Source organism: Heloderma suspectum, chromosome 1 (genome assembly GCF_057233095.1).
Source record: "Heloderma suspectum isolate Gila_16-S chromosome 1, 16-S_ref, whole genome shotgun sequence".
Classification (NCBI taxonomy): domain Eukaryota; kingdom Metazoa; phylum Chordata; class Lepidosauria; order Squamata; family Helodermatidae; genus Heloderma; species Heloderma suspectum.
Window position 1 is genome coordinate 286,704,442 of NC_139458.1, and position 13,216 is coordinate 286,717,657.

Genomic DNA, 13,216 nt, shown 5'->3' on the forward strand with positions numbered 1-13,216 from the left:
GTACATTAAGGATTTGGGGTCAAAGGCATGCTACTGAACCATTATTAGACAATAGCGTTCATGATAAATCATTATGGATATTATTTTTTTTAATGAAAGCTGCTAACCAAATAAATATGTCTCCATCCCCTGCCCCCCTTTTTTTACTCTTTCTTTGTTCCTAGGTTACTAATAGAATTCTATGATGCAAAAGATTCTAAAAGAAGAAACAAGTTCCCTGGGAAATGTGTTCATTCCAAACTAAGTCTCAAGAAAACTTTGCCATCCTTATTGTTTTTAAGTGGCCTGACTATTTGTATGCTACTGACAGAATCTGGAAGGAAACTTTACATGAAAACATGGATATATGGGACTTTATTAGGCTGTCTGTGGGTCAGTGTTAAAGCTTAAGGAGATTCTGAACCTACAGTCTGTGACATTGATGTGATGTGCAAGACAGGACAATAAACTCTCCCCTGAATTTATAAAAACAAATGTAAATAAAGCCTTATTAATGGAACATTGGATGAGTTGAGACTTGTGACCTAAATCTACTATGGTTGGTGTGGAGAATATGTATATGTAATTATGCTCCTGATTTTTGAGACAAAGCAGCAGATAACCAGAACTTTGTTTAGCACATTTTCCTCCACGAATGGATATCTGTCTGCACATGGTTTAACAGAATGTGTTTATAGATAAATAGCTTAAGTGGACCAATGAATGTATTTACAGATATTACTTTAGGCTTGTGTAATTTATTCCCAACCAGGTTTTGTTGTTCTCTAGTTCACTGCAGCAACTATATCACAGCTGCATCACAAACTAAAAACCAAAGCTAATATCCGCCAACACCTTGTTTTCCTGTTTTAATCCACATATGTTTTCAAATTTGCAAAACAAAAATGGTAGAACATGGAATGCTGTAAAAAAAACAGAGGGCAAAAACTATTCATGGGGAAATGGGTTTAACAAATGCATGAAATTTTGCTTGCATTATATTGCCAGCTGGCCTTAGTTTTGCTGGCAAAATGTTTAGTTTTATCCACAAAATGCCTGGTTGTTGTTTTTATTAAATACCCTGTGTTGGTGCATAAACAATGATATACAATAGGTTCAGATTGAGGCTCTCAGCTGTAATCTACCTATGTGAGATTCCCAGAGGCTTGTTAGAACACTTCCGCTAAGCTATTAGTTCACTTGTAATATGTGTGCCATAAACAGCGGTGAATGTTCCAAAGTTTCCTCTTACCTCAGGATTGCTTCACACAGGATGTTTTGCCTACATTGAGATAATCATTGGGTAAGCAGAAAACCATATACAGCATTACTTCTGAACACCAGGTGGATATTTTTCTGTGAATACACCAGTTGGGAAATGAGAGTTGGAGGGGAAAATGTCATTTGTGAAATGGTCCTGAGTAATATGGAACCAAATGGGTTTGAACTGGTATGAGCAATGCTGCTATGCAGCTGAGAGTATATTTTATGGTAATAAGGAACATCCATGTATTCTTGCCAAAATGTAAAGTATGTGCCTTTCTACTGGTTTTGAATTTCACCTAGTCTTTCACAGTCTAATCATTGAGTAACTAATGATTAGTCTAACTTCGGGGGCCTTCCATAGCTTTCACAGTTGTTGTGCACTTCTGATGAACTGAAAAAACATGAACTTGAAGTATGCAGTTTGCACTGTAGAATAATAATGAGAGATACATATATTATATTAGTATTTCACCTGCTCACAAATTATTCTTGTCGCCATTTGGTGATATATTGGGAAACTATTTCCTGATGTTTAGGGACTAATTATTCTGTGTGAAGTAGGTGAAGAGATTCTTATTTCATATTTGTTATTTTATAAAACCAAACAAACATCAGGATTCTACTATCAAAATGAAAAAGATTGGAGGCTTTAAAAAAAAACCTTTCTCAATTTTTCATATCCAGTTTCTGTTGGCTTTAATGGAGTTTGAATTGTCTAAGACTCAACATGAACTAAAATGGCTTGTGTTTTAGATTTTTAAAATATTAAATGTGTTTGCCTCTAAGTATAATGAATAAGCAAGACCTTGTTCTTGTGTATTTCTCCTAAAATGATATAGTATACTTAACAAACTTCATTTCAAGTATTTGTTCTGTATCCTGTTACTAAAGCTGACTCTCTAGTTAATGGAAGAATCTATTGACAAACTCTCCAAAAGCAAAGTTTAGAACAACATATTGTGTGTTAAGGCTGTGAGATGTCAAAAAAGCCCTTTTTAATGACAAAGGATGTGCTGTCATTCACTGTTCCCTAGACCTGGAGAATTGCCTTTCAACTTTAATACTAAGATGGTAAAAAATGGATTTTTGCCCAACAGTTCAGAAACTACAAATAGCTTTCAACGTTAGAACAAAAACAAACTGCGTATGTTCAGTGAGGCAGAACAATTGTTTAGAAGTTTAATGACTAAAAACTTTTGACTGTTCCTAATTCCAGATTATCTGGAACACAAATCATCCCCATCATGAAGCTTATTTTAAAAACTTAATATTTTTGGCATGCTGATGTACATAACTTCCCCCACAAATCATTTATTTTAAAAATACTATTTGAGGCATTTACTGCTTTTTCAGAACATGCAAATACTAATTTATAATTTTAAAAAGCAACATAGCCATTCAACATTCTGGGTCATTCTACTTTTGCTTCCAAATTCTTAAGTGACAGTGGGCGGGTTTGTACAACACGGTTGGCTATTTAACCCATGATGAGTGCATATGGCCAGCATTTTGACTATGCAACCCCAGTTGGGTTTGTGGTGTGTCATACGAATCTGGCCATTGTTTAATCCTCATTATTTGAGGATTAAACAACCATCATATAACCCTACTACTAATCAAGGGTTATGCAATGGTTAAACCCTCAAATAACTGCAATAGCTGGGTTCACACAACATGCCACATCCCCTGATCAGGGGGCTTGCATATTCAAAACAGCCATACACACAGCTAATTGTGGGTTATTAACCCACAATAATCTGCCATGTCATGTGAACCAGGTCAGTGTGTTGCATCTAACACTATATATGGGTTTGCCAGTGCTACCTTTAGTATAATTGGTTTGGGTCAATAAAATAAATATTCTTGTGTCACACTACTAGAACACTTGAGATAAAGCTTTGTGTTTTGCAATTCTTAGGTACACAGAATATGGCCCAGAACAGAGTTTTTCTGTGGCTGGAGGAAGGCCTTTCATATCCTGCAGACTTCTTTTGTCCCTCCTCATAATGAGCAAAATCCGAATAAATTGAGTAAAATGAGAACTGAAGATATGCTCAGCTTGAATAATTTAAATAGATCATTATTTACCTTGCTAAAATAGAATATATACAAGATTTATCATTCACATGCATATGGTTTTTGTATGTCAACAAACCACTGGTTTCCTCTAAACATGATGACTGATTTATAGGGAAATATCGTGTGGTGACATGTTTGCCATTACTATTTTATACTGTTTATCCCTATAAATGAGCCCTCGCTTGGTTAAACAGAAATATAACTGGATTGCATCCTATGATGATTGAGGGCCACTTCAAATGTAACGTTCTTGCACTGAGAATCTCTGTTTAGGATCAAGGCTGTACACAGTCAAGAGTACATGTTGGGTATTCTGTTGCAAGTATATTAAGATGCAGCTCAATATAATTTAATCTTAATCTACCCTGGCCTAGGAAGATGTTTGCTCACCAATATGAGTAGGGAGACATCACAAGATGAAAAGGGCAGGAATTTAGAATAGTCTTGAGATGAATCCCCTAGCCTGAATATGAGATATCACCTTGTAAGATGACAAAAGGCAAGAGGATGATAGGAGTAGATATGTGATAGTTCCTTTGCCTAGGAGAAATACCAGAACTAAGTAACCTAGTTCTATTAGTGTGTGCATTTATGGCAGGGAGTGGCCCAGGTCACGTTTGCATGCAACCACAGATGCATGGGAATCACTTGTTCATCACATGATCATATTGTGCTGAGAAGCATGTGCAAATCAAGCTACCTTGTGGGATCTATGTGGGACTCTTCCATCCACTTGGCACCCATCTAGGTGGAAGAGAAGTGATCATGTGGGAAAGATCCAGACAATTATCTCCATTCATATAGTTGTTTGATGCACACATGCTTCTCAGCAGTATGAGATTGCACCATGAGGAAGCAACCATTCCTCTGCAGTTCCATGTGAAAGGGCTTTTCAAGATGTAGATGCTAGATCATAATTTGGGGCACAACAGGTTTAGGTGTTTGCTCCATTGTGGCTATCCAATAGGACTTGGAGCAAATCTCAACACTTTTGTGTTTCACCTCTATAAGAAATGGTTGTGAAACCTTAGAGAGTCAGTTCATCCAAGCCTCTTGCCCCTGTTCCACAGTAAACTTGCATAGGATGCAATCCTATGCATGTTTGACAGGAAAAAGTCCTACAATTTCAGCATGGCTGGCTGGGGAACGCTGGGAGTTGTAGGACTTTGTCTGTCTAAATGTGAATAGGGTTGTGCCCTTAAATTCCTTTGAATAGAACAGAGGCGTATTTAAAAGATGGATTGTAACTGTGTAATGGAAGCAGCCTAGTGATTTTTGTCTGACGATTTCACTTTGGACACACTGTTCATTATATCCATCTTGCTAAGTGGCATGTCTGGTTTTAGTTTCAACTGGGTGGAGATGGTGCATTGTGTGAAAGCCATGTAAAGAGTATGAAAAGAGTGGGGGGGGGGCGGTCAGTGATGTAATTCAAACTGCAAAATGCATCACAAATGCAATGAGAGGAAAGCGAATACCAAAAAGCAGTTGGTTTTGCATTAATAGAAAATATCTACTTTGAATTGGGGTAATTTATGTCCCATGTCTTGTAGTTCACATAAATATTTCTTTGGCAAATGATCTGGCAACTTCTCTTGTAAGTTTAAATATGAAATATCTCTTATGAAAGGGTCATGATCTGTACTTATGGAATAGATTCTGTTGCTCACATTCTGGAAAATAAGAGTTGATGCCAGGATTAAATTAAACATACATTCCAGTAGAGACTTCTTTCAAAGTACTATTTTATTGATTTTGAATGTGTGTAATCACAAGTAAATATTGAAACTGGAACAAACCTTCATAAATGCTCGCTGAGTCTGGCCCTTGTAATGTGAAAAGTTAGTCTCTTAATGTTTTTGTAAAAAAAAAAAAATCCTGCATTTTTGTCAAATTAAGTATTTAACAAACGTGTCTACTGTGTGTTAAGAGCTGTGATAATTCAAGGTGGTCAGAATTTCTTCATAACTACTTACCATTCAGTCAACTGAACCGTTGACGCATTACTGTTGTGTCTCTTCAGCAACTGCCTCCCTATTTTTGGACACTTTTCTTTTTTAGAGGCATTATAAGATACACTGGCAAAAGGGCAATATAGCATCCATCATCACCACAATCACATTCTAAAATTAAAACAAGTTGTGAAAATGGGATAATTATGTTTTGTTTTAGGTCAGAAAATGGGTTTTTAAAAGAGTTCTGATGCTTTGAAATCAGGAACTGAGTCATAAAGGAAAAGGAGGAATTGAATGTTGGCAGCCAGAGCAGCAGCAAAGGAAGCTAGGCCAAATTTTCTGGAAGGATACTGTGATCAGAATGCAAAGCTCTCTGAATGCACCATGTAATGTGTGGATACTGCTTCATTAGGGCAAAGGGAGTACTGCCCCCAACCAGTTGTCTTCTGTCTGTCTCCTTACTTACAGTCAGTTGAGGGGGTTGGCTGCCAGCCTCTTCAGTCTTGTCTTTGCGGAAGCATGCGTCCCTCCCTGCAAAGACTTTAAGGGGGGAAATGCAGTGTACCTGAAAGGTACAGATGAGTCTTTTGTGGACAGAGGTCAGCTCTGCCCATGAAGAAGCAATGAGAGGAGGGGAAACTGGGAGGAAAGGTTATATTGAAAGGTCTGGTCAATGGAATCTTACGGAATTCATTGCCCAATCAGGACCTCAGAAAAACAGGCCTTCCTCAGTGCGAGTGCGTGGGGGGGGGGAGGGATATGTCCAGGCCCTAGGCCTAGGGGTAAGGATGCACAAGAGGAAAGCCAAAATGAATCTAGTTTCAATTTCCCTCTCATGACAATAAGCTTACAGCAGCCCAGTTCCTGGTCCCCATTACTCCCCTGGCTTGGACCCTGGAAAAGGCCCTCCCCTTGGGGCAGCTCTGGCTTTGGACCTTCTTCCTTCCCTTCCCAAGCAGAGCTGAGAGGAATATCAGCACATTCGTCTGCCAGACACCCATTTTCAATTCAGAACCCAGTACAGTGGAATCCATCAGTCCACAGCCCAGGAGTCTGGGGCGAGAGCAGGCCATCGCCATATCCCAATATAGATGACTCTAGAGGCATCTCTCTCTGTACGCATATACAGGATTATTATGGGGCATACAGCTCTGATCTGAACACATGCCCCTGCCACCCCCTCTATCCCTGAGCCTGCCCTTTCTCACCCTGGAATGGTGGCCTAACTGGAAGATAGGGGTGCTGGAGGACATACATTCCCCCAGCAGAGAATAAAATATGCTAGAAGCCTACTGAACTAAGGGAAGAAGTGCTTAAGTTCAGTTAGATCAGGGGTGGTCATCTTTGGCCTTCTGGATGTTGGACTATTCCATTGCCCTTCACAATTAGTTGTACTAGCTAGGGCTGTGATTTGCAGTCCCAACAACATCTGGAGGCCAAAAGTTGACCACCCCTTAGTTAGATGTTAAATGTTAAGGAACTGTACTGTAGCGTTTTAAGTGTTGGCATCATTGCAAGAGATGAGAATGGGGCAAAACCAGAATTAGTTGGCTAAGAGTACAATCGTATGCATGTTTGACTGGAAAGAAGTCCTACAACTCCCAGCATTCCCTAGCCAGCCATACTGGCTGAAGAATGCTGGGAGGTGTAGGACTTTTTCTATCTAAACATGCATAAGATTGTGCTCAAAATCTACTCTTGGTCTGACTTTGTCTACTATTGGTCTACTATCCTTCCTACCACCCTACCAGTCCCAATGAGCACTAGCCACCACAGAAAAGAGGAAAGCATGATAATATTGTGGATCAAGTGTTGCCCATCAGTGCTGCAGTCTTAAGTCTCTGCTTAGTGCTTTGGGCAAGGCCCTGCTCTGTAATATTGCACTTCAAGCAGCTCTAATCAGAAATGGTTACACCTTTCTTTTCTCTTCACCTCCCCCAAACAACTCATGACACATTCTACAGAGAACCCCTAAGTAGCTTTAAAACTTTTTTTACAAAAAGTCAGCCACACACAGTGATCTCTAGCAACAGCAGCCAAGTGAAACTGCAGGGGAAATTAAGCAAGACAGGATTAAATTTCTAGTAGATTACTTGGCCAGCATACTGGTTTGAACTGTTCACTCTTTCAAAAAAAAAAAAAAAAAAGTGCTAGAGTTTGAAGCGCTGTTAAGCTACAAAGAGATTCTAAGCTCTCTAAGGCAGCATTATGAATTTGGTTTTAAAGCACCTCAAATAATAGACACTTTAATTTGGGCAAGATTTAAGAACTCTTAAATTTTTCTCCATTGAAGTACTAATATTGGCATTGTGGCAGCACATGCAAAAATCATGTGGTTATTATGTCAGGGTTCTGAACCGAAGCTCCTTAAATTCCAAAAGTGTAAAGATGTTATCAGCAAGCTAGGCAAACTATGTCTTCAGACGTTAAGGCCCAGTTTGACACTGCACTGAAATATAACTAGAAAATAACAAAGAAAATGCGATTGCCAATAGTAAGTTTTGGATGTGTGTGTGTGTGTGTGTGTGTGTGTGGACACACACATACACACAGAGGGCCAGAAATATTGGAACAAGGATAACTGTTTTGGCAGTTGGCCTCTGTGCACCACCACACTGAAGTTGAAAGGAAACACACCCAGATGGGAGTGCACTCAGGACTTTCAGCTGTAATTCAAGGGTTTTGACAAAAGTGGGGCACTACCCATTCAGGAAGGACAGCCAGTGGCATACACATACACCCTTCGTTCGTGGCTCAGAAGTAATGGAACAAACCAACATCATTTCATACTTAAGGATCGTCTTTAATACTTGGATGAAAATCCTTTGCAGTCAATGACTGCCTGAAGTCTGGAACCCATGGACATGACCACATGCTGAGTTCCCTACCTCGAGATGCTTTGCCAGGCCTTTACTGCAGCTGCCTTCAGCTGCTGCTTGTTTGTGGGTCTTTCTGCCTTCAGTCTGGTCTTCAGTAAGTGAAAAGCATGCTTTATTGGGTTGAGATCAGGTGACTGTCTTGGCCATTGAAGAACATCCCACTTCTTTGCCTTGAGAAGCTCTTGGGTAGCTTTTGCTGTATGTTTTGGGTCATTATCCATCTGCAATATGAAGTGACGTCCTATCAGTTTGTCAGCATTCGGCTGAATCTGAGCAGAAAGTATAGCCCCATATGCTTCAGAATTCATCCTGCTGCTTTTATCAGCAGTCAGGTCATCAATAAACACCAGTGACCCGGTTCCATTGGCAGCCATACATGCCCATGCCATAACACTGCCTCCACCATGTTTGACAGATGATGTGGTATGCATGAAATCATGAGCTGTTCCTTTTCTTCTCCATCTTTTCTCTTCCCATCATTCTGGTACAAGTTAATCTTGGTTTCATCAGTTCAAAGAACCTTATTCCAGAACTGGGCAGGCTTTTTTAGATGCTGGCAAAGGCTAATCTGGCCTTTCTGTTCTTTGTTGGGAGGCCTCTGTATTTACATTCATAAAGCCGTCTCTTGACTGTAGATGTTGACAATGACATGCCTACCTCCTCAAGAGCATTCTTGACCTGGCTAGATGTTGTGAAAGGGTTCCTCTTCACCATGAGCAGAATTCTGCGGTCATCCACTTTAGTTGTCTTCTGTGGTCTTCCAGGCCTTTTGCTGTTGCTGAGCTTGCCGGTTAAATCCTCCTTTTTCAGGATGTTCCAAACTGTTGTATTGGCCACTCCCACTGTTTTTGCTATCTCTCTGATGGGTTTATTTTGTTTCCTCAGCCTAATGATGGCCTCCTTCACTCGCATGGACACCTCTTTGGACCTCATGTTGGGACTTCCAGTGAACAGCTACCAAATGCAGATGTAACACTCAGAACCACCTCCAGGCCTTTTATCTGCTTGATTGGTCATGGGGTACCCACGAAACAGGCCACACGTGGCCATGCAGCTGCTTGTCAGCTGTTTGTTCCATTACTTATGAGCCACCAAGGATTGGGGGGGGGTATGCCACTGGCTGTCCTTCCTGAATGAGTAGTGCCCCACTTTTGTCAGACCCCTTGAATTACAGCTGAAGGTCCTGACTTCGCTCCCATCCAGGTGTGTTTCCTTCCAACTTCAATGTGGTGGTGTACAGAGGCCAACTACCAAAACAGTGATCCTTGTTCCAATATTTCTGGCCCTGACTGTGTGTGTGTGTATGTATGTATGTGTATGTATGTATGTATGTGTGTGTGTATGTGTGTGTGTGTATGTGTGTGTGTATGTATATATATATATATATATATATATATATATATATATATATATAACAGGCAACCTGGATAAATGGTGCATGCTTCAAATATTTCACAAACTGGAAATGATTCACTTGAACATAAGGGAATGTTTAGGTCTTTCATCATGCAAGCTGTCATAATTTAGCAGACATCTCCTGTACAAATATTCAGTAGCATATCAGAAGTGCAAATTACTTCAGGAAATGGAGGTTGCTCTTAATTCTCAAATCCTAGGGCCCTGAAAATTCTTTGGATCCCTTCCTCCCCGAAAAGACCCAAATGTCTTTTGTCAGCCCTAGACATTCTCCTCCTGTTCTTTTAATAATGACTCTTCTTAGCTGAAGAATATTGCTGTGGTTCTTGTTCTCCTACCTAGGGTCACCTGTTTATAACAAAGAATATAGTGCTTTTAAGATGTTTCAGAAACTCTTTTCTTTTTGTCCAATATAGCAGAAGCACCTTGTGACAGTGTCAGACTATAGCGGAATACTTGGTTGTCTCACTTCTTCCCAATACGAGTTCATCCTATATTAAAGGATTAAAATTAAAGGATTAAAATTGTAATAATGTTCTATGTACTTAATACACATCTCTAATTTGGTATATGCTTTTTGTTGCTTAAAGGCAGGGAGCCAGCCTTCCCACACTTCCCTTTCTCCCTACGTCAACATAGACTGCCCAAGCCCTCTGTTCTTTCTCTACTGTTGCCAGACATGCCAGATATACAAAAAATCTGGAGGCCTCTGTGTGGGTATGAGATTTGTTGTACTCTTGTACACAAATGTATGAGAATTCAGGCTTGTTCAGTGCAGCACTAACTCTGATGCCAACTGTTTTTGGTAGAGGGGAAGGATAGCACAGTTGCAGTTCCAAACATGGCTGTTGAGACTCCAGCAAAATGTTAGTGGGAGAATGAGTGTGCGTAACTCTCACACCTTCCTCTTTTTGAGGGAGAATAGGTTGGGAAGGTCCTGACTCTGAGGCCAGAGAAACTCCAGGGCTACAGAACTATATTGTGAGAGAAAGGGAGACACTTCTAGCAAACCTCTCAATCTGCACCAGGGAAGGAATTACCTATTTCCTTAACCCCTGGAGTGTAAATGGTAGATAAGGCACATGAGCAAGACAGATTCTGAGTCTATAAAGCCAGTCCCAAGTAATCCGTCACAATTTTTAAAAAATAAAAATTAAAATGAACAGAAATAGAGAAAAGGGGTTTGCATTAAAAAAAAACAACAACAACCAAAGTAATAGAGCCTAATTGGTCCATTACACTTAGAAATCCTAATTTACTACTTGTAACTTGGCAGGGATTGATCATATCAATGAATATGAACTTGAGCACGCTCCGGGAGAGAGCGCAGGACAGGAAGGCCTGGCGTGCTATGGTCCATGGGGTCACGAAGAGTCGGACACGACTGAACGACTGAACAACAACAACAACAACTTGGCAGGGTCTGCCCACAGGAGGGTCCTTGGAGCTTCCCCAGGCACAAACCAGGACAAAAGACAGTCAAAAGTCAAAACCCCTTATTTTTATGGCAGGGGGTTGGGAGGATGATTGACAGTGAAAAAGCCACTGGCCAATAAGGAGAGTTGCAGTAGGCAGGGGATGCTGAGAAAAGGGCAATGAAAGTTAGTATTTGCTTCTTGAATAGGAGGAGATGGCTGGATTTTTATCTTTCAGGCACTCCTTGTGGATTCAAGAAAAAAATGCAGTGTCTACAAGGATTATGGCTGAAGAGGGTCTTCTGGGTAGATAAGGGGGTATTGTTACAGAACATCTCTCCTCTAACAGCAGCACCAGGTTCCTTTGAAGAAATTGGAGAATGGGGAGATCTGCACCCAGTGGCCTGGAGTCACTGCTGCTGAGGAACATGGCAACTGCGTTCCTCTGTCCAAGGCATTTTCCCAACATGAAGTTAGGCTGTTGCTGTGAAAGAAAGACTGGTCTGTATGCTCTGAATTGCTCCTTCCCCCATGATGCCCCTCTCCCTGAGGGATAAAAGATAACAGGGACAACCCTCAGTAGTTCTGCCTTCAGATTGATGTAGATCTTTTGGAGGGTGCTGATAATAGTATTAATAGCCTTCATTCAGCATTCAAGAAACTGTACAGGCCGCCCTATGTTGGGCTACGTACTTTCAAGAGATTATGAAAAAACAAAACCCTGGCACTGAGATAAAATTTCTGGAGCCAATTTTATGACGTCATCTGAATCACAGTGTAATCAAACTGTAATCAAATAATAGATGGCTTTAGTTCCCTCAAAGGGGGTGGGGCGGGGGGATAAATCTAGGAAAGAATTCAGTCTTCTCCCATCCTTTTGTGCACATGCATCATTTAATCTGCCCTGGGAGCTGGACTGAATCTGGGGCCAATTTTATGATTCGCAAATGTGCATAACTTGTCAGAGAAGATGGTAGAATTCATGTCATCGAGATGTAAATTAAGCTTCCATCAGTCTGTTCTGTTAATTCCCGATACCTCTTTCTTTGTGCAGCCTGAGTTCTAATCTCCTCTTCTGTCTCTCAAAGTATTGCTGTAAAGAAACTATACTTGAAATATATGTGCTGTTCACTTCCATTATACCTCAGACATTACTTAGGAATAGACGTTTATTCCCCCTTTCAGTGCTATTCTAGTATCTTTTTTTCTTCTTCTTCAGAATTCAGTTACATTTAAAATCAGCAACTTGTCAGAATTGTGGCAGATCCAGTGATTTATTACAGCATGTTCTCAAACAAAATCTCTTTGGCTATGATGTGTCTGTGAGAGAGTAAATAGCATGCAACACATTTCTCAGCATAACTTTTATTTTTTGTAACAAAATATGTGCTCTGAGTCTGTTCTAAGCTACATAATGTAACAAGGGCTACATAATGTAACAAGGGCTACTCTGAGCAGAACATCAATGTCTCCTATAATGTTTGATATGGCTTTCTTTTCTTTCTGACAGTGAAAAGCCCAAGGCGGGGGGTGGCGGGGGGTGGGGATGAGAGTGAACCTTCTGAGAAACATTCACCAAGAAAATTTGATTGAATAATACCCTTATTCCATTGGTGTCTTTTGCCCTTCAAAGAAGACATTGGAGGGAGTAACGTTTAAACCCTGGCTCCTAACACTAGTAAACTAAAAGAGCAATTGAGCTGTTTACAACATGAGTGAGTAACTTGATGCCTCTGTGGGCAAGCTCTCTGGATTATTACTGGAGAGAGATATCATCCTCCAATTTTTCATCTCTGTGGTTGTTATGCTCCACTTTCTTGGAAATGCTCCAAAGAAGCAGATGTAATGTGGGAAGCATAACACATTGATTTGTTTCACTGACAAAATGCACATCCTTTACTGTGGTTTCAAAATGTTTGCTGGGACTGAAATGAAAATTCTCATAAATTTGACAAACTTTTTCAGAATTGCAGTTCAACATTTTGAATTTTCAAACCGTTTTAGTGTTGCTTTTGACAAACAAAGAGATCCTTTAAATACACACACACAGAGAGATCAACTTTCTGAATTCAATACTTTTATACTTTGAAAATAAGAGTCCTTAAATGCATAGATAATTCGGATTGTTGAGATATCTCAACTGAGAATATAAATTTGAACATTTACAACTAAATTCAAACCAGAAGAATTTGCTTGGCAAAGAGTGCTTATCAGTGGGAACTTCTCA

At 40.1% G+C, this 13,216-nt stretch overlaps 1 protein-coding gene across 1 annotated transcript in view; it reads left to right on the top strand.

Moving 5' to 3' along the window:
- AGPAT5 (1-acylglycerol-3-phosphate O-acyltransferase 5) overlaps positions 1-2,043 on the top strand; it is a 40,056-nt gene extending 38,013 nt beyond the window's left edge. Inside the window, exon 8 of the mRNA XM_084826802.1 lies at positions 165-2,043. Within this exon, the coding sequence (XP_084682928.1) occupies positions 165-390 (226 nt within the window). The 3' untranslated portion in view covers positions 391-2,043. The remainder of the gene's footprint in view (positions 1-164) is intronic.
- Positions 2,044-13,216: the final 11,173 nt, after the last annotated feature.